At 43.9% G+C, this 20,860-nt stretch overlaps 1 protein-coding gene across 1 annotated transcript in view; it reads left to right on the forward strand.

The window, feature by feature from the left end:
* Positions 1–2,914: 2,914 nt before the first annotated feature.
* The window catches only part of PLBD1 (phospholipase B domain containing 1), a 42,440-nt gene continuing 24,494 nt past the window's right edge, over positions 2,915–20,860 (forward strand). The window contains exons 1-2 of the mRNA XM_037514308.2: positions 2,915–2,999; positions 12,725–12,944. Coding sequence (XP_037370205.1) covers positions 2,915–2,999; positions 12,725–12,944 — 305 coding nt within the window. The remainder of the gene's footprint in view (positions 3,000–12,724; positions 12,945–20,860) is intronic.

Here is a 20,860-nt window from a genome sequence, read left to right on the forward strand (position 1 = left end):
AGATCTACCTCACAGGAAAAAAAGGGTGAAGGATGTGAGGCAAAGAGTGCTAAGAATTTAACACAAATGAGACCAAGTAATCTTAAACCTGACATTTCAAAATCTACCATCCATGGACAAACTGAATGCTAGATGAATTGTACTATAAACTTACAAGCCAAGAGATGCAAGATGTCACATTTCATCTAGAATTGTAATATTTTGAATCCACCATATATGTTTCAGAGAGGAAAGAAATATAGAGGTCGCCAAATCAGTTTCTATACCTGGCCAGTCAGCTATAGATCTGTATGATTTCTCTACCTTCTTTCCATGTTCCTCTTGCTTTGGGCCAGCATCTCAACTAGTTGGAGTTCTTTGCCCATTGGGGAGTGGAAGCTGAGGGTCTGGTGGTGACAGCACTTTTATTAACCACCTCAGTGAGATGTGGTCATACAAGGGACTTTCCTGAGCTTCTACTGCTTCTCCTCCTGTGAGGTAGCAGGGCTATTTTAAAAAAAAAAAGATTTATTTATTTATGCATACAAGAACTGGGGTACAGGCCAGAGGTGTGGGGCAGGGAGTGAGAGGATTCACCAGAGACAGAGTAGGGAGCAGAACAGGCAGATTGACTGAAGTACACTGCTGAGGGGAGCAGTGGGCGAGTCAGGAGAGGTCTGCTGCACCGTGTGGGTTGCTCCCTGGCTGGCCAGGGATCAAACTCGTGCTGCAGAAGCTGCGGATAGCTTCACAGGTTGCGTCTTAACCCCTTGTGCCACCAGGGAGGCCCCCTAGCAGGGCTATTTTTTTGACAGTCACTCTAACCAACATTTTAACCCTGTTATAGCTCATTATTTCTCAGATGACCCCAATAGAGACCATGAAGTAATTTCAAATTCCAAGTCAATGAAACTAATGATTGTGTCTCTCGGCGTAAAAATGCCTCTCCCCTTACTCACAAAACCTCTAAACCAATGGAATCCAGATCCATGAAAAATTGGTTCTGAAAATGGCTGATGGATAAGTAGCCTCAATCACACACATCTACTCCAGAAATGAGAAAAAACATCACATTCATTATCATCTTTGGTCCTTCCAGCACTGGCTTTGGTATGAGTATTAGCTGCTCATTTCCCATCAGACACAAAAACCCTAGGCAGTTTAAAGAAGGCAGGACTTATCACTCAACATCACCACTCAGTTGAGTGATTCTTAAATGAGGGCAGATTTGCCCCCTTAAGAGGGAAGATTTGGCAATGTCTTCAGCTGGAGGGGGGTGGTGATACTGGCATCTAGTGGACAAAGGCCAGGGACCATACAGGGCAACTCTGTATAACGAAGAATTATATGGGTCAAAATGTCAGAGGGCTAAGGTCAAGGGCAGGGACATTGTCCATCTTGATTACTGTCTATACCTGGAACGTGGTGGTCAACAGATATTGATGGTGGAATAATAGATGGCAGTTGGCCTCAGGCATTTTTACGTAGGTGATCACATCAGAACACTTGGCTTCTGGGATTGGAAGGGTTGGTAAGGAAGAATGCTGCTAAGGGGTAGCATGACTAAAATAATTTGGGGTGGACAACTTCCTAATATAGTTCTCTTACCCACATGTTACAACCAAATGTTCATGATTTTCAATTTTTTTCCCAAACCAAAGTGTGGTTTGGAAAAGTGAGCAATGTCCACACTGTCTTTAACGCCTTCATTCATTAAATGGTCTAATCCTCCAGGCACTGTGACAGGTGCTACTAACCAACCACAGGACTTACTTGGGTTTCATCATTTGCAAATTTGACATAATCATTCTGATCTTTGCTAATAATTAAAAATGGATGTCTCCCTCTAGGAATTCTTCCCTTGCCACCTCCCTTAAACTTGGAAGACTGATAAAAAAAGGGGTGTGCAGCCCACCCCCCCACCCCAGCTGTGGGTGGCTTGTCCTATCCTGGAGTCCTCCAGTGCACCTGAAGACAAGCCCTGTGACAGCATGAAAGGCAGCTTCCACGCACCAATTTTTATGGCTCTGTCTCTTCTGGCGGGTCTCTCTTCTAGAGCCATGCTCTGGGCTTTTATGACTGGCACATGGCAGTGGGCTCAATAAATGCTCACTGAGTGAATAAAATGCCTTCTGCCTACTTCACAATGTCACCTAGGGCACCACCCTTTGCCAGCTTCACAATGTCACCCAAGGCATGGTTTTGCCTACTTCACAATGTCACTTTCAACTGACCCTGCACAGAAATGGGCACCTCACAGGGGTTCAGGGATAGACTCGTCTCACTTCTGTCCCAATCACTCTCCTGCGGTGGCTCCAGCCACTGAAGAGAAAAAGCAAAGGCTCAAAAAGTCTTGAGCTGTAGCAAATGGATTTAGGTTAAACAGCCTGGGATGGAGAGGCACTAATCACTGGGGGCTAAAGGACGCGTGAAGACCTCTCCAGAACAGCCGGGGCGCAGAGCTGTGAAGGCGGGGGGGCATGCATTTCACCCCTTCTCGGGGTGCCTCGTCCCCGCGGCTCCGGAGGAGTGGCTGACCTGCAGACAGAGGCGAGCAGCGTGGATGTGAACTGATTCGTTCGAAGCTTGGGCGGCAAAACCACCCGGGCGGACGCGGAGCGCAGAGAAAGTGGCCCGCGCAGCCTCGGCAGCCGGCTGGGGCGCAGCTGGGGAACTTTCCCAGCCCGGCCCACTGGGCGCTAGAGGGTCAGAGAGGACCCGCCTTTCCAGGCTGGTGCCCAGCGGGGTGAAGGTCGTTCCCAAGGCCGCGTGAGGCTCCTCGCCCCTGACAAGCACCAGACAACAGGACTCATGAAAGAGGAAAGTTCCAGCAGCGCCGACCTCTGAGACGCGGCGCCCCGCTGGCTGCCGGCCCAAGAGCCGCCCTTCGAAGCGCCGCCGCCCGGCCCAGCCGAGAGGTCGCGGGCGCGGAGTCATGTCCCGCCGCAGCCGGGACGGGCACCCCGGGCTGCCGCCGCTGCTGCTGCTGCTTCTGGCCGCCGCGCCGCCGAGCCTGGCAGGTGAGCCGCGCGCCCCGCCGCTCCCGCCCCAGCCCCTCCAAGGGTCCTTCCCGCGGGTGCCCGGGCTCTGGGTGGACGCCCAGGAAAGCGCTTCCGCGGGGGGACGGGCGGGAACGCGCCAGCCCCGCCGGGGCTCCGGGGTGGCACCCGAGAAAGCCCGACGGCGCGGGCGGCTTCCAGAGCGTTGGCCGGATTTCCCGGCCACGAAGCAGTTTGCTCCAGCCTGACTCTTGGCTGCTGGCAGAGCCTCGGCTGGTCCTAAAAGCGTCAGTTAAAGGACATCTAAATATATTTATTCACCTCACTGGGGGCAGGTGTGAGTCTAGGCTGCCATCCCCCCGGACCCTCGCGCGCCCCCCGTCTACAGTGGCAAGGATTTGGGTTGCAATAACGCGTGCCATCTGCTAACCGGCAGCTTTATTTGTACCAGAAAGTGTGTCTAAAGGGCTGTGTTTTTTCATATAAGGCGCACTGGAAGCCTAAATGGGATTTTTATTCCCATTGTACAGATGAACCGAATTGAGAATGAAGGAGATTTAGTAATTTGCATAAAGATACACATAAAGCAGCAAAGAGCTGAAATACCTGAGGGCTTTTACTTGACGATTCCCCTCTTACCTTTAAAACAGGTTTATCCCTGTAGGTATTGACACTAATCTGTACCTTCTGCCTCAAAACAACAACGAAAAGTCCTCAAACCCCACTAAACAAGCCCTTGAATTTTGCCCAGGTGCAGGTGAAGAAGTCCCTCTTCCACCCCTGGGGTCTACTTATTCTTTTTTTTTTTTTAATTTATTTACTTATGCATACAAGAGCTGGGGTTCAGGCCAGAGGTGTGGTGGGGGGGTTGGTGAGAGGATTCACCAGAGACAGAGTAGGGAACAGAACAGGCAGACTAACTGAAATACACTGCTGAGGGGAGCAGTGGGCCAGACAGGAGAGGTCTGCTGCACCATGTGGGTAGCTCCCTGGTCGGCCAGGGATCAAACTCGTGCTGCAGAGGCTGTGGATAGCTTCACAGTGCTGTGTTTAACTCCTGTGCCACCAGGGAGGCCCTACAGAGGCTTACTCTATGCCCTGGTCACCTCCAAGTGCACCCTTGAATTAACTTTCCCTGTTTCTTTCTTCCAATCCCCAACTCTTGCTCCTTAGGAGCATTTCCTAAATCAGACCTCCCTTCAGCACGAGTCCTAGGCTTTGCTTTCTGTTGGAAAAGAGCTGAAACACCTCCTTGGTATTTTGTTGCCTGGAGATTGTTTATTCATGAATCAGTTGTTTTCTTAGTGAGGCTGCTGAAGAGTTGAAACAAACCTAAAAACCACATAAGAACCCTTTCAGAGAAAGAACATGCAATGCCAAGGGACACAAAGAGATTCTGCAAGCCTCTACTCATGGATATAGAAGAGAGAGCAATTCAAGGACCAGACCAGAGGGTACAGGGGAAACCCAGTTTGAATAGGTTAATCGCAATCTTAATTTTTAAATATTTTCTCGGGCCTCCCCAGTGGCACAGAGAGTTGAGTGCAGCGCTGTGAGGCTGTCCGCAGCCTCTGCAGCGCGGGTTCAATTCCTGGGCGGCCAGGGAGATACCCACATGGTGCAGCACTGTATTTTGGTCCTTCTGCCTGTTCTGCTCCCCACTCTGTCTCTGGTGAATCCTTTCATCCTCCCGTGCCTCTGGCCTGTACCCCAGCTCTTGTATAAAAATAAGTAAATCTTAAGTAAATAAATATTTTCTCTCACACATTGTACCTCTGCTCACTTATCCTTTTCCCAGCACTAAATGACTGAATATATTAGGCAAAAATGATATTGTTCAGGGTTGATAACTATTAACTTACATAAATGAAGGTGCTAGGAAAATTAAGTTCCAAATATGGATCAGAGTATTGTAGGCCACTTATGACTATTTTACAGTAGGTTTAGGTGGGGTGTTTTTCCCCCCTGATTAAAATCAATGAGCTCATAGATTATATAAGAATACACAAGAAAATAAAATTGTAACATGGGAGTTTGGGTTTTAATGTCAACTAAAGTATTACAATGATGGGCCTTCTTCTGTCTTTGTTTATGGAAGATAAATGTTCTGTTTTTATAAAGTGACATTGCCATTCATTTAACACATTTATCAAGGGTGTTGATTTTGAAGCTGCTGTTGTGAAAGTTGTTGAAATCTTATTTTTCATCTTCATAATTCTGGGAAAAATATTAACACATGGCAGGTGCCCGTATCTGACCCATCCTCTAGGTCCCTAATCTGAGCTTAAGACATAGCAACCTGGGTTATTATAGACTCACTTCTGTGAATGTCCTGACAAACTTCCCTTTCCTCTCAAGAGCACATATATTAAGCTAGATTCATCACAGAACCGTTACGTTGCTGGGTTTAATCCCCCTGAGGTAGACAGGGTGAGTGGAAGTGGTCCCTTGCCCCACAGAGCTGGTACCAAGCCAGGTCGGGGTCCAGAGCATGTAAAATTTCCTGCCTGTTCACTATTACACGTCTAGCTTTCATCTGCCTCTCAACACCAAGATGTTTTTTAAAAAAAATAGAGAAGTCTCATGACTGAAACTATTACATGGTCGAAGAAAATTAGCAATTAGCAGGGTACGAGGGAAACCAGAAAGAAATGAGACAGAAAAAAACCCTGAGGCATGGAGAACATCCATTCTGGGTGGAGTGAGAAACTCAGGTTTCAATTCTTTTTTTTTTTAATCTATTTATTTATACAAGAGCTGGGGTACAGGCCAGAGATACGGGGGGTGAGAGGATCCACCAGAGACAGAGTGGGGAACAGAACAGGCAGACTGACTGAAACATACCCCTGAGGGGAGCAGCAGGCAAGCAAGGAGAGGCCTGCTGCGCCATATGGGTTGCTCCATGTGGGTTGCGACCGGGGATCGAACTCATGCTGCAGAGGCTGCAAATTGCCTCACAGTGTGGTGCTTAACCCCTTGCACCACCAGGGAGGCCCAGGTTTCAATTCTTAGCACTTGCTATATTAGTGAGTTTGTCGGCAGTTATTCTCGTGGATTCTCCCGAGGACTGGGAAGAGGTCACTCATGCGTGAGATGCACTGGGGCTACAAAAGCTCAGATTTGCAGAAGTTGATTATTTTGTGGTTAGGAGATTATTTAGCACCAGTAACAGTGCAAACACAGTCCTTGAGCACAGAGATTGAGAACAAGCCAAGGTTTACAGCAAACGAGGCTGCGGGAGTGGAAAGTGAGGGGAAAGGAAGACCAGGTTCTGATGAGAAAGGCCAGAGCTAAAAGCATACTCTGTGGGTAGCACTGAAAGAAAAGAGAGTGACAGGTTTCACTTCCTTTTTTCTTCTGCAGTTCCTGTTTATGATGCCTTCCTTGCCGCAGCAATTCTTTGTATTTAGTTAGCCAGGCTTCCTCTTTTTCCTATTGGGCTCACTTGAGGTGAGGGTGGAAAGAATATTCGAGAAAAATTGGGCAAGTGTGGGGTGTAAAGGCAGGAACGGACACTGGGCAGGTTTTCTGATCCAGCAGACCGGGTAAAGGAGGAGTCAGAGTCCTCAGTGGCTTTTGCAGGTTTTTATTTAGATTACCAGGTACACGGCAGGCAGGGGTGCTGGGGGGCTGGGAGGCTGCAGGTCTCCCAGCCCCCCCACAAGTCTTCACTCTGGGATCTCCGACCTTCTCTCACATTCTCTCTGCTCTTCTCATGGCTCTGCTTCTCTCTCCGCTTCTTCTGGCGTCCCCATGACACCGCCCTTAAAAGCCCAGGTGAATCCCATCTACCTATGCACCCTACTCCAGGTGCCCGCCATCAGGCATGCATTCAGGACCACAGGGTTCTGTCATCTATCCTAATGGCGGGAGGGCAGAAAAGCCTGATACCTTTTACCTTACCCTACAGGGGGTAATGGCATTTATGGTCCAAAATCAGTTTGGGAGACATTTCTTGTATTTGATGGGAGAAGAAAGGAAGTTTCTAGAAGGCGGCTTGTGATTGTCAAATTGCAGCCCATTAGCTTCATTAACAATTAGACTATTATTTGTCACCTGGAGTCTGCTGACATGTCCTCGACAACACATAACCCCACATAAAAATTCAATCTGAGCTTTCTAATACTTGTCACTAAAAACAGCATGTCCAAAAAGTATAGTCATATTCCCCCCAGATCCATCCCCCAGCTGCTCCCTCTCTCAAATGATACAACATTCATCTGCTGAGTCTCAACCTAGATCCTGAGACCCACCTGGCTTCCTCTCAACTGATGAGCTAAATTAAATTTGCCTACAAGCCTGAGAAGCTGTGCACTGGTTTCTTGGGGAAAAAAACGCTCTCTGTCCATTTTCTTTCTTCAGGACATTCTTCCCCCATAATTCTCCCCTTCCTAAGTCTCCCTTTCTTTTGCAAATATTTACTGAGTACCTATTATAGGTCAGGCAATACACCTAGTGCTGAGGAAAATCTGTGGCCTTGAGGGGCCTCCCCTGGCAGCGCAGCGGTTGAGCGCTGGGTTGTGAGGCTGCCCACAGCCTCTGCAGCACCAGCTTGATCCCCGGCCACTGGCGAGGGTCCCACAAAAAAAAAAAAAAAAATCTGTGGCCTTGAGGAGTCATAAGCCAGGAGCAGGGACAGACCTGTAGGTCTCCTGTGGCAAGACCTACAGGAGAGTTACATACGACATACACTGAGCTTGGAGACAAGTCAGCCCCTCCAGTGGGGCCGCATCTTCCTGATTCTTTTTTTAAATTATTATTTTTTAATATTAACTTTTTTTATTTTTTACATCATTGTTCATTTTTAAACATTATTTGCTTCCCCCCACCCCCTCAGGGGTAGTCCCCATAGAGTTTCCTTCACCAATGCACCCGTGCACCATCACCTTAGTTCCCTGTGCTCCTCCCTCCCTCTGATCCCTCTCCCTCCTCCTCCCCTGCAGGATGTCTCTGATTTATAATTGTCCATTTTTTGCTTTGTTGTGTTTTGTATGCTATTATTTTTTTTTTACACTGATATCTGATTGGGTTTCCCTATAGTCCTGCTATAAGTGAAACCATCAGAATTTTTCTTTTTCCTTCTGGCTTATTTCACTGAGCATAATTCCTTCTAGTTCTATCCATGTTGCTGCAAATGGCATGAGTTTATCTTTTTTGATTGCTGAATAATATTCCATTGTGGATATATGCCACAACTTCTTAATCCAGATATCTATTTTTGGGCATTTGGGTTGTTTCCAGGTTTTACCTATTGTAAATAGTGCTACAATAAACATAGGTATATAGGTGTTCTTTTGAATCAATGTTTTTGTGTCCTTTGGGTAGATCCCTATTAGTGGAATTGCTGGGTCATATGGTAGCTCCATTTTTAGCAGGTTGAGGAATCTCCAGACAGCTTTCCATAGTGGCTGGACCAGTTGGCAATGGTCTTCCACCAGCAATGTAGAGAGTTCCTTTTTTACCACATCCTCACCAACATTTGTTGTTGCTTGTTTTTTTGATGTGTGCCATTCTTACTGGTGTAAGGTGGTATCTCAATGTGATTTTAATTTGCATATCCCTGATTATCAGGGATGTTGAACATTTTTTTCATATGCCTGTTGGCCATTTGCATTTCCTCTTTGGAGAAATCTTTTAAGTTCTTCTGCCCATTTCTTGACTGGATTGTTTATTTTGTTTTTGTTGAGTCCTGTGAGTTCTTTGTATATCTTTGTGATCAGTCCCTTATCAGTTGACTGGAGTGCAAAGATTTTTTTCCCAATCAGTGGGGTCTCCCTCTGTTTTGGTTAATGCCTCTTTTGCTGTGCAGAAGTTTTTCAGTTTGATGTAATCCCAGGTGCTTATCTTTTCCTTGACTTTCTTTGCTTTGGGTGATGAGTCTTAAATGTGTTTTTGAGAGGTATGTCTTGTAGTGTTTTACTTATATTTTCTTCTATATATTTTATGGTTTCAGGTCTTATGTCCAGTTCTTTTATCCATTTTGAGTTCATTTTTGTGCACGGTGAAAGGTAGTGGTCTAGTTTCATTTTTTTGCATGTGGTGGTCCAGTTTTCCCAGCACCATTTATTGAATAAACTGTCCGTGTTCCATTGCACAGTCTTTGCTCCTTTGTCAAAGATCAGTTGTCCATATAAGTGTGATTTTATTTCTGGGCTCTCTATTTGGTTCCATTGGTCTGTATGTCTATTTTTGTTTCAATACCAAACTGTTTTAATTATTATGGCTTTGTAGTATAGCTTGAAGTTTGGAAGTGTGATACCTCCTTTCTCCTTTGCTTTCATCAGTAGGGCTTTGGCTATTCATGGTTTTTTGTGGTTCAATACTAATTTCATCAGTGTTTGTTCTATTTCTTTGAATAATGTCATTGAGATTTTTATTGGAATAGCATTGAATCTGTATATTGCTTTTGGTAGGAGGGACATTTCAATAATGTTAATTCTTCCAATCCATGAGCAGGGGATGTCTTTCCATTTCTTTGTGACTTTTTCTATTTCTTTTAACAGTGTTTTATAATTTTCTTTGTATAGGCCTTTCACCTCTTTTGTTAGGTTTATTCCCAAGTATTTGATTTCTTTTGTTTCAGTTATAAAAGGGATGGTTTTCTTGATTTCTTCTTCATATTGATTGTTTGTTTATAGGAAGGCTACTGATTGTTGTGTGTGGATTTTGTATCCTGCCACTTTACTGAACCGGTTGATTATTTTAAATAGTTTTTCTGTGGAGTTTTTAGGGTTCTCTATATTATCATATCTTCTACAAATAGTGATAGTTTTACTTCTTCTTTCCCTATTTGGATTCCTTGTATGTATTTCTCTTGTCTTATTGCCCTGGCTAGGACCTCCAGTATTATATTGAAGAGCAGTGGTGAGAGAGGACATCATTGTCTTGTTCCTGATCTTAAAGGAAAGGCCTTCAGCTTTTCACCATTGAGAATAATATTGGCATTGGGTTTGTCATATATGGCTTTTATCATGTTAAGATATGTTCCTTCTATCCCGAGAATTTCCAGGGCCTTCATCATAAATGGATGTTTGACTTTGTTGAATGCTTTCTCAGCATCTATTGATACGATCATACTGTTTTTATTTTTCTTTTTGTTGATGTGATTGCACTGATGTGATTACACTGATCGATTTTCGTATGTTGAACCATCCTTGTGCCCCTGGGATGAATCCCACTTGATCATGATGTATTATCTCTTTGATGAATTGCTGGATTCTGTTGGCAAGGATTTTGTTGAGGATTTTTGCATCAGTGTTCATTAGGGAGATTGGCCTGTAATTTTCTTTTTTGTGTGTGCTGTCTTTGTTTGGTTTTGGTATTAGTGTAATGTTGGCTTCGTAGAACGTATTTGGTAGTATTCCTTCTTTTTCAATTTTTTGAAAGAGTTTGTGTAGGACAGGCACTAATTCACTGCTGAACGTTTGGTGGAATTTATTTGTGAAGCCATCTGGACCTGGGCTTTTGTTCTGGGGGAGTGCTTTGATTACTGCCTCAATTTCGCTGCTTATAATTAGTCTGTTTAGGTGTTCTCTTTCTTCTTTGTCCAGCTTTGGATGATTATATCATTCCAGTAATTTGTCCATCTCTTCTAGGTTGTTGAATTTGTTTGCATATAAGTGTTCATAGTAATCTCTGATTATTCTTTTGATTTCTACTGAGTCTGTTATGATTTCCCCTCTTCCATTTATAATTTGAAATAGCAATTTTGAGATTGCTTGGTGTTTAAAAAGAGAGAAAAACCTCAGGTAGAGGAAACAGTATATGCAAAGTCAGAGGTGTGGAACTGGCTTAAGGCAGGCGGTAGAGTGGTGTGAATGTTTTCGGATCAGAAGTACATGGGGTGGCGGGTGAAAATGGCTAGATAGGTGGAAACCAGCAACTCAGGCCAAGGATCTAGGCTCAGAGTTACATTTCTAGGAAACTGAGGTCATGGCAGATTTGTATCAGTTTTGCACTCATTCATTCATTCACTGATTTTCTTATTTGAAGTAACATTGGTCTAAAACAGTATATAGATTTCAGGTATATAGCATGAAAATTCAAAATGTATACATGCTACCTTGTGATTGCCACCAAAAGTCACTTTTCTATCCAAACAATTGATCCCCTTTACCCAGTTTACCCTTGTTTCACTCATAGGTAGAGAGAGTTTTGCATTTTAGAAAGGTCATTCTGACAGGATGAATGAATAATGGATTAAAGTTCAGAAGGAATTCAAGAAAGTTCTCTTGCACAGAAGAGCAAAAGAGGTGGACTAATGGAGAGGTGCTTAGGTAGTTTTAATTAAACATGAAATGTGGGAGAGACGGAGGAGGCCTGGATGGACCTGGATTTCTCACTGAAAGTTCACAAAGATAGCAAACAGATGAAGGACAGACTTGCCCACTTAGCAGTGAACTTAACACAGGATATGCTTGTGTTGATTCTCAATGATGTACCCAAAATGTCTACAATATAATAAGACAGTGTTACTTCAGTTACCAAAAAAAAAAAAGATGATGGAAGATGGGTTGGGAGAGAATATGAGTTTTGTTTTGGAAATGTTGGATTTCCAAATTTATGGATGACCCAGATGGTGGTGTTAATTGTGCTGATGGGTGGACAAGATGAAAGGAACCCGGGGAGAATGAGGAAAAAGTAGGCAGAGGAGGTGGTTCAGAAACTGCTGTTTCTGTTGCTTTGGAAGGAAAGTGATCTACGACTAAGTGGCCACCTGGATGCTGTATGCTTTCAGAAGTTCCACTGCCATTAGGATACAAGGATTCATCCATGACCAAGCCAGAGCAGTGTTGGTAGCATGGAGGGATGAGTACCAGGCTGCAGCCAACTGACACAAGACAGATAAGGAAGCAAACTATGAATGTGCTACCCTTCAGAAGAGGAGGCCAGAACCACGCTGGTCTTATTCACAGCCATCACCAGCACCAAGGACAGTCCCTGATACAGGACTCTAAAATTTGTCATAAATTCATCTAGGGAGTGAGAGGTTAGGCCATCGCTATAAATCTGGTCACAGGATCCAGAGAAAGCTGTGCGGTTGGTTTGCTCTTAGCTATGAGATGGAAGATGCTCATACACATACCAAAGGGGTGGGAGGCACTGCAGAGACAGTGTGTTGGGGTGCAAGAGGATCTAGGATGGAACAGATCCTTAAGAAGGTGGTACTGAGTGGCGATCCAGATTATGGGTAGAAGGAATGAGGTAAATAAGACAAAGACGAGTATAGGATTGGGGAGGGCAAATTCATAATAGTATCAAGAATCTGAGGTGATGCCAGGTGTTAGTTTCCTTTTTCTATATAATAGGAGTCCAAATGTCAGGAAGGAATCAAAGTCATGAACTGAGCAGGAGAGAAGGATAAAGACAAAGAATATGGTTTCTATGGCACAGCTGCCAAGGGGAATAGAAGACCTTCCTGACCAGGGAAATGAACCCCATATCCTTGGCTGGCTGAAGAGGTGGGGAGAACTCCAGCTCTGGCCTTTCCCCAATCCCATCAATCAGGATGGTGCCCTTAAGCCCCCCTCTCTAATGTTCTAACTACACCCCTACCTGTGACCTGGGTCTGTGTGATCTGGGTTCCTCTGGTTTCCCCCACTTGTAAAAGGACAAACTATACTGGCAGATTTCCCAGTTATAATAGAATGTCGAAACTCTTTAAAAGCAAACACATTGGAATTGTTGATTATGTAGGAAAATGCATCAGTCACTCAGTTCAATGCATCCTATCCCCTTTCTTCTAGAAGTCCACTATGCCACCGCATACTGGATGCCTGCGGAAAAGACTGTACATATCAAGCCCGTCCTGGACAAGACTGGAGATGCATATGGCTTTTACAATGACTCTGTGATGACCACAGGCTGGGGCGTCCTGGAGATCAAAGCAGGGTATGGTTCTCAGGACTTGAGCAATGACATCATCATGTTTGTGGCCGGCTTCTTAGAGGGCTACCTCACTGCCTCGTAAGTATCCAGATTGTGGTGAACTAGTGGGCACCCTGTCCCTTTCTTTGTCCACAAGGGGCTCTTGTCTTCCTGGCATTGTACATTAGAACTGAAAAGTAGCTGAGATCCTTCAAATCTGATACATTGTTCCAGTGACATCTGTGCCCATTATCAGTACCTGCCTAGAAGGAACAAAGGTCTCAATTGTAGCTCTCTACAATCCTCCTGGCATTTATTGTTTTAAATCTTTCCCTCTCATGAAACCATTGTGAAGGTCAGCTAAACCAGTTCATCTTACTAGTCACTTGTTGCCTGGTGGAAAGCAAGTGAAGGGTGGAAAACTCCAATACAGAGAAGCTTAATGAAAAGTAAAATTCAACAGTCTTAAAATGATAACTTCAAGAGGGCAAAGAGATTTTAAATTGAAATTTTAATGTTTAATATAAACATTTTTTCCAGGTCTATGGATTATTATGTGCTTCGCTTGTCTTATAGAAATAACAGGAATGCAGTTAATCATACATAATTGAGGCCTCTCTTTTAGAAAAAAGATCTCTAAGAAGAAGTTGCAACTCATTTAATCTAGCCTTATTTTTCCTTTGATATAAAAAGGGTTCTGATGACACGGCCTTCTTTTATCCTGTGACCTAGATTAGCCAGACCTCATTCTGTGTGTCATGGTAAACACAGAGCAGTCTTGATTTGAGTACTGGAGATTACATCGGATGTTGAATGACTAGTTATTGGATTCTGACTCCTCTTCTTTATTTAAACTAGAAATTCCTGTTTTTCCTTTTATACCAAATGTTTGCCACCATTCCTTCCAATTCCCCTTAATAGTATATTACTCAGAGATGCACAAAATATTATAAACTGAGTAAGATTGTAAAAACATGTCTAAACTATCAGTTGCATGTAAAACTCTGCAGATTTCATCCTTTCCGCCAAATCTTTATCTACTTCGATATTCACTGACTCTGATTACATTATTTAAATTGAGTTCCAAATTTGGAGAAATAATTCAGACTGAAGTTGCGTGACTATAAATATGTCAGAAGGACCCATGCGTGATATACATAGCCGGTTATTTGGGGAAACTGCAGTTCGAAGGGGCAACTCTAATCTGGGAGGGTGTTGTCAGGACATTGTGCCTGCCAGGGATATTGCCATCACTCCTTGTGAACTTGGGGAAACCAAGGTGGCTTCTGACCTTCATGGAGTTTCTGCCATCCTGATGTCTCAAAAAAACATAATGTTTTTAAACTCTCATTTTTGGGGGTGGCTTTGTCATCTCCCCCTCATTGTTATATGGAACATTGACCTATCCTTGAGTGCTTTTATCATTTTATCAAGAAAATCCATAAATTCATCCTAATAAGTTCATTCGGTTAATAACTTTTCATACTTCTATGTTAAAGATTACTGGAATGTATTTCTTAAGGACACTTAGCTACTCTTCAGAAATGGTTTCCTTCTGTATCTTGCCTTTTTGCCATGACCTTTCAGAGAAAATCCAACAGGTGTGTGTCAGTATTAGAAGATTCAAACAAACAAACAAACAAACAAGCAAACAGCTTTTTCTGTATTGTGACCAAAGCGTTGAGGATTTGGCAACTGGTCTGCCTTCCTTTCTGACCAGTTGTGGCAGCTCAGGAGCAAATGATCCAGAGGAGGGACAAGTCTCACCATCTACCTAATACTCACAGAACAACTGGACAGAAGGTCACAGAACAGCCCTGAAAAAAGGTGCTGAGTCTGAAATGAATTAATTGCAGGAAGTAGAGGCTTCAATTAAGCAAGCAGAGGACAACAGATTAAACAAAAAGTCATAGGAACTTCTCCCTGTATCAGTCCAGTGGCACCCTCCAGGAAAAGTTGTCCCCCACCTACAGTTCCCCCAAGAAGTTGCCCGGGATGTGGGCCACAGGCTTAAGCAGTTGAACAGCTGGCAGGGGATATGGCAGATGTGCAGTCCATCAGCAGCCCGCAGCTCTTTTTTGAGACTTGCATGAATGAGACCTTTGGTGACACCAAGGTGCCAGCTGTGTGGGTGGAGCCCCCACCACAGAGGCCGCCTGGTGCCAGCCCCGGAGCTTTCCAGTGGCCCTGGTGATGGCCCCTGTGGCTGGGGCTCACTTGGCAGCAAGCCTGGCACTGCTTTCTGCCCTGTTAACTCTGTGCCCCCTTTCCTTAGTGGCCTGGTTCCCACTCCTTAGCGGCTCTATTCCTATCCCCTCACAATATGGCTTTTACTTCTGTGGGTTTCATAAAAACTTCACCAGTTCTTCACCAAAAAAAAAAAAAAAAAAAAAAGGCAAAGGGGGGGTTGTACAATGGAAGGCTCTGGATAGAAGCCCACCCCCAGCTGCCACTCTCTACTCTAAGTGTAGAGGGCTCCAAGGTTGCTTGATTTTGAAAGATAAATTGTCTAGCCTTGATGATGAAGGTAATTCTCCCCCAGGCTCATGGTACCAAGAGTCCGGGAGGACCTGTGCTCTGCAAACACTTGGTTACTGGCAGGAGAAGCTGCTGAACAGGAAAGTAGGTGGTAGAGACCTGAAGGGGGTACATGGAAGAAAAAGCGGTATTTGATATGTGAAGGAGGAGGAGGGAAAAGAGAAAGAGGAGAGGGCAAAAAGAAAAGAAAGAAAAGCGAAGAGGAGGAGGAATTACAACCAAAGCTTCCTTAGAAAGGCGTTTCCCACAGGCTACTTTCAGAGATTGTCATTCTAATTCCATTACTGAAAAATCAAGTAGGTAGGGGAATCAGCTTGTGTTTAAGGGACCTGCTCTGTGTCTCGCTCAGCTCAGAACAGTGGAATGGGACCCAGGATGTTTACAACAGATCCCTGGCAAAGGACTGGGGAAAAGGGAGGCGAGGAAGGAGGCTACTGATTTCCTTCCTCCTTTTCTGAATGGTCCAGAGGCTGAAGGCCTATTCCACACTCCAATGCCCAGGAGTTTAATTTGAAGGAAGGAGATTTGCCAAATGGAGTCAAGAAGCTGGGCTCACAGTGGCAAGAGCTCCGGCAGGGAGACAGGGCAGAGGGGATGCTGGAAGGGCTCATGGGTTGCAGCTGCAGGATCACATGCAACACCAAGGCCAGCATCAACAGCACCCAGCAGCGCAGCCCACCACCATCTTCACAGAGTGGGGAGAGGCAGTGGGGCACCCTCTGAGCAAAGCTATTTGACATCCTCTGAGGCTAAGCCAGAGAATTTAACTGTCCACCATCTGGAAGTGGCTGTTCCACTAGTCTGGAAACTCCACCAATCGCAGAGAAGGAACAAACATCACTGGCCAGGATGGTTGGCGGGTTTTCGACCACCCATGGGCAATTGTCCAAGTCAGAGGATCTTCACACACAAACATTTTATCAACTTAAGATATATTCTGCCAGGGACTGTTAGTTAGGGGTACTTTGCAAAGTATGATCCGACAGACCAAGGGCTTTCGAGCCTGGGCTGAGACAGTGAGTTTGTGCCAGTGGCCCAGAGAGACACTTCCTTTTCTCTCCACTTGCACAGATGCTCAGGCAGCTGCTAAGAGCAGTGGGAAGTGCAGGGCCACTGTTTCCTGCAGCACCACATCTAAAATGGAGTGGAGTACCTTATATTCTCCTGACCCTTAGGGAGAGGAGGTGTGCCAGGGAATGGATATTCTGAGATAAGTGATGGGGAGATTCAGATCAAGAGATTGGTTAGATCATCTGGGAATATATCATTTCTCTTTCCAACCTATGAAATGCTTGAAAGACCTAATGAAACACACACACACACACACACACACACACACACACACACACACCAGTCCATCATTTCCTTTCAGGTTTTCAATAATTTGTTGCTTCTTGAACTTTTACAGCACTCTCCGGATCTGACCTTGGGCTCAGTCCCTTGCAGATTATCAGGAAGCTTCAGGCCATCTACCTGCACTGCCCTTGCAGAGTGATCTCATCATAGTGGTAGCAGCTGCCACATGCAGTTCAGCTTAGAGAAGGCACTAGATAATTCCAGAGGCTTCTCTCACTGTCTTGTCCATTCCCTCTTTCTTTTCTCCTTCTTCCATTGCCCCCACCCAGGCTAGTCCCCTGATTCATGTACTGCAGGATGTTGAGTTCTGATGGACTCTGGAGGCCTGAATATCTGCAGCCTCTCACTCAACCCCTTCCAAGCAATAATCAGAGCCCCAAATTCCTGACAGCCAGATGCTGCCTCTCCCAACTCCACCTATCAAACTATTGCTCTACCTCCAGGAGCCGTCTCAGATCTACCTTCCTGATGAAGCCCTTTCTGCTCCATTGCCACAGAACTAAACTCCAACTCACCATGGTCCTTCCACCATCTTTTGTTCCTGGAGGGCAGGGTCCCTATCTTACTCATCTATATATTCTCTAAAAACCTGGCATAGGGCTTCTTCCCCCAGCAGTCACTTAATTACATACTGACTAGGTTTAATTGAATTCTGTTGTCAGTCTTATTCTATTGGAGATGAATCAGAGTGTGAGGTACATATTTCCATGTAATGCATAGAGCCTTGGCCAAATGGAGCGTCTTTCCACCCCACTCTGTGGGGTGGCTCCCTGAGAGTTGCAAATGCAGTCTCTAATGTCTCACTAATGATATAAAAACTGATAAATAGTCATAGATTGATTTTTAATGAGTCATGAAATCTTCCTGGAAAGAATGATGATGGGGGAGGTGTGATCTGCTCTAGTTGTTAATGAAGTGGTTGATCTTTTGTGTTGCTGGGGCAGCTGCTAAAATGACCTCCTCTGGAATTAGCTAGTTTAGTGAGTTAATGCAGTGCAACAAACACCTGTTCCATGGCCTTCTACTAGGCTCTGAGAATGGAGGGAGAGGAGAGGGTAAGTTCATTACTGAGTACTTCTTCACAGAGGATTCCATTTTAGTTAATACATTGACACAATAATTGCTCAAACTATGATGAAAAGAGGGTCTAGTAAGACTAGAGCACAAGAAAGTAGTCAAAGACCATGCCTTTTTGTGCTTGACCTACACCAAGAAACACCTCAAGAATCTCCTCCACACCCCCAACTTACTCCTTTTGATGTTAGAAACTGAAAATTATTTCAGTTCAAGGCTATGGGAAAAGCAAAGTAAGACACAGTCCTACCCTCAAAGATGTCACATGACCCAATCACCGGTAACTACATGGAACTTGATATGAATCACAAAATGGTGGTGGTGATCATGTTGGTGATGATGAGGTGATGACTAGCACCTAATATAGTATTTAAAACATCCTAGACACTATTCAAAGCATTTTACATGTTATTTAATTTACCCTATTATCCTCATATTTTGATCTGAAAACTTGGGTAGAAAGGTTAAGAAGCTAGCCAAAGGCCACAAAGCTAGTTCCTGGGAACTAGGGTTAGAAACTAGGCTATCTAGTTACAGTTACAAGCACATGGGTGTACATACATGCAAATAATTAATCGCTATGGTAAATACTAAAGGAGGCCAGTAGGGTCTCTGACTCAGGAAGTTAAAACAATTAGAGGTGGTAGCAAGGGAAAGTGACCCACTCAATAGTAGCATAGATGGGGCAGCATAAAAGATATGTAAACAAAATTTAAATGCAATAATTTGTTTAAATATATTCGGGAATAATTAGAAGGAGATGCTGACCCACAATGAAGTTTATTGGATTCAGGAACTATGAAATAGAAACTCAAAGTTATCCACCTAACTAGCAATAACACAATTTTCATTTTTGTAAATTTCAGTCTAGAAAGAGCTAAAGGATACCTCAATTTTCAAAGGATGAAGTGCCTCCTCTGGATTCCCTAAGAAGCGGGGATTACAGTGGCCTTGAGGGACTTTCCTTTTCTAAGGAATTTTGCAGCTATGTCTGCAATGGATCCAGCACGTGGATGGTTTGTTCTTGGTTGTTCAACCTCTGTTCCACCTCTGCTCTAACTCAACACATCGTTCCTTCACCCACAGCAGTGTTGTTGTTTCTCCTGCTGCAGCAGGTCCAACATCTCATTTGTCTTGTGCAGGTTCAAGTGTTATTCAGTCTTATTGGGAAGGCCAACTATATTGCTTCGGTGTTCACTTTCTATATCATTTGCTCTAAGTTGGGAGCAAAGTGGGTACATCTAATTGTGAGCCCCTTGTACCCTCTGGCCTGAAAGTTTACTCTTTGTTTTTCCTTTCATTTGATGCTTTTTTTAAAAAAATATTTATTTATTTACACATACAAGAGCTGGGGCACAGGCCACACAGGCGGGGTGTGTGTGTGTGTGTGTGTGTGTGTGTGTGTGTGTGTGAGAGAGAGAGAGAGAGAGAGAGAGATGAACCACCAGAGACAGAGTGGGGAACAGAACAGGCAGCTTGATTGAAATACACTGCTAAGGGGTGCAGCGGGTGAGACAGAAGAGGTCTGCCTTGCCATGTGGGTAGCTCCCTGGCTGGCTGGGGATGAATTCATGCTGCAGAGGCTGCGGATTGCTTCATAGTGTGGTGCTTAACCCCTTGCGCCACCAGGGAGGCCCTCATTTGATGTTTTTTACTGACACGGAGAGCTCAGCATTGTAAACATTCTTGGATCTTCTCAGGGAATCCAATTGAGGCCCTCAAAGAAAACTGAGAGAAGTGGAGTGGAAACAAGAGAATATAAACAAAAGTGCCTGTACACCAAAGTTCAAAAGTACTCAATTTAAATGCTAAGTAAAACAGTCAACAAAATCAATAATGTTAATACACAGCAGAATAATTTTGTAGGATGTTTTAACAAATATGCTTAGGGCACACTAAGTCATAAATGAAAGGAAACTTGAATTTATGAAACAAAAAGCAAGTGATAAGAAAACAGGAAGAAATAAGATAATTTAAAAGAACCAGTTTGAAATAAGTAAAAATCATGGAAATTAATTTTTAAAACTATGTTAAATAGGGGAACAATCACAAAAACAATTCTAATTATAAATTAGTATTGAGTAATTGACATAATATACTGCCCAAAGAGATGAAGAGGTAAAAATTGTGAGAGTTGTTAGGTAAAAGTTTGATGGAGAAACTCCAACATGTCCATAGAATCCTAGAAAAAGAGACTAGTAGAAATTGTAGGTCAGTTAACAGGGTGATGACTGAGGTTTTATCAAAATTGAAAGACATGTTTTTTTTTTTTTAAAGATTTATTTATTTGTTTGTTTATTTGTTTATTCAAGCACTGGGTACAGTCAGAAGCGCGGGAGGGTGAGAGAGTTCACCAGAGCCGGGAACAGAACAGGCAGACTGACGAAGTACACTGCTGAGGGGAGCAGCGGGCGAGACAGGAGAGGTCTGTTGCGTCATGTGGGACCCTCACCTGGCGGCCGGGGATCGAACCGGCGCTGCAGAGGCTGTGGGCAGCTTTGCAGCCCAGTGCTCAACCGCTGCACCACCAGGGGAGGCCCAAAAGATACAAGTTCTTAATTGGAAGACCATTAGTGGGTGAAACTACAGAAAAGTCAGGATAAAGACAATAATCTTAAAAGCAATCAGAAAGAAAAGACACTGACTGCAAAGGAATCTCAGCTACTCTGACAGCATGCTTTTCATTGACAACAGCAGAACCAGAAAATATGAGGCCAATATCTTAAAAGTCCTGAGGGAAAATAACTAACAAAATTTTTTTTTTTACCATTTGAATCATCCAGTTGATAAATTTTATTATAAAAGTTAAAATAGAAAAGAATTTTAAATAGAAATAATTTAATTAACAAGTTAGAATGAAATCTTTGACCAATAACATGATAGGGGGTTTCAGTGGGCAGCGAGAGCTTGCTAAAATAGGCATTATGCTTGTAGGAGGAGATATATAGTTCATTTCGGCTTTATGAAAAATGCATAGTTATGAATATTTAAAAAAATTGTAATGATCACTAAAAGAATAGGTATACATTTTACAGCTTCTAAATCAG

The sequence above is a fragment of the Talpa occidentalis genome, unplaced genomic scaffold (genome assembly GCF_014898055.3).
Source record: "Talpa occidentalis isolate TD23 unplaced genomic scaffold, MPIMG_talOcc4v2.1 talOcc4.16, whole genome shotgun sequence".
Lineage (NCBI taxonomy): Eukaryota > Metazoa > Chordata > Mammalia > Eulipotyphla > Talpidae > Talpa > Talpa occidentalis.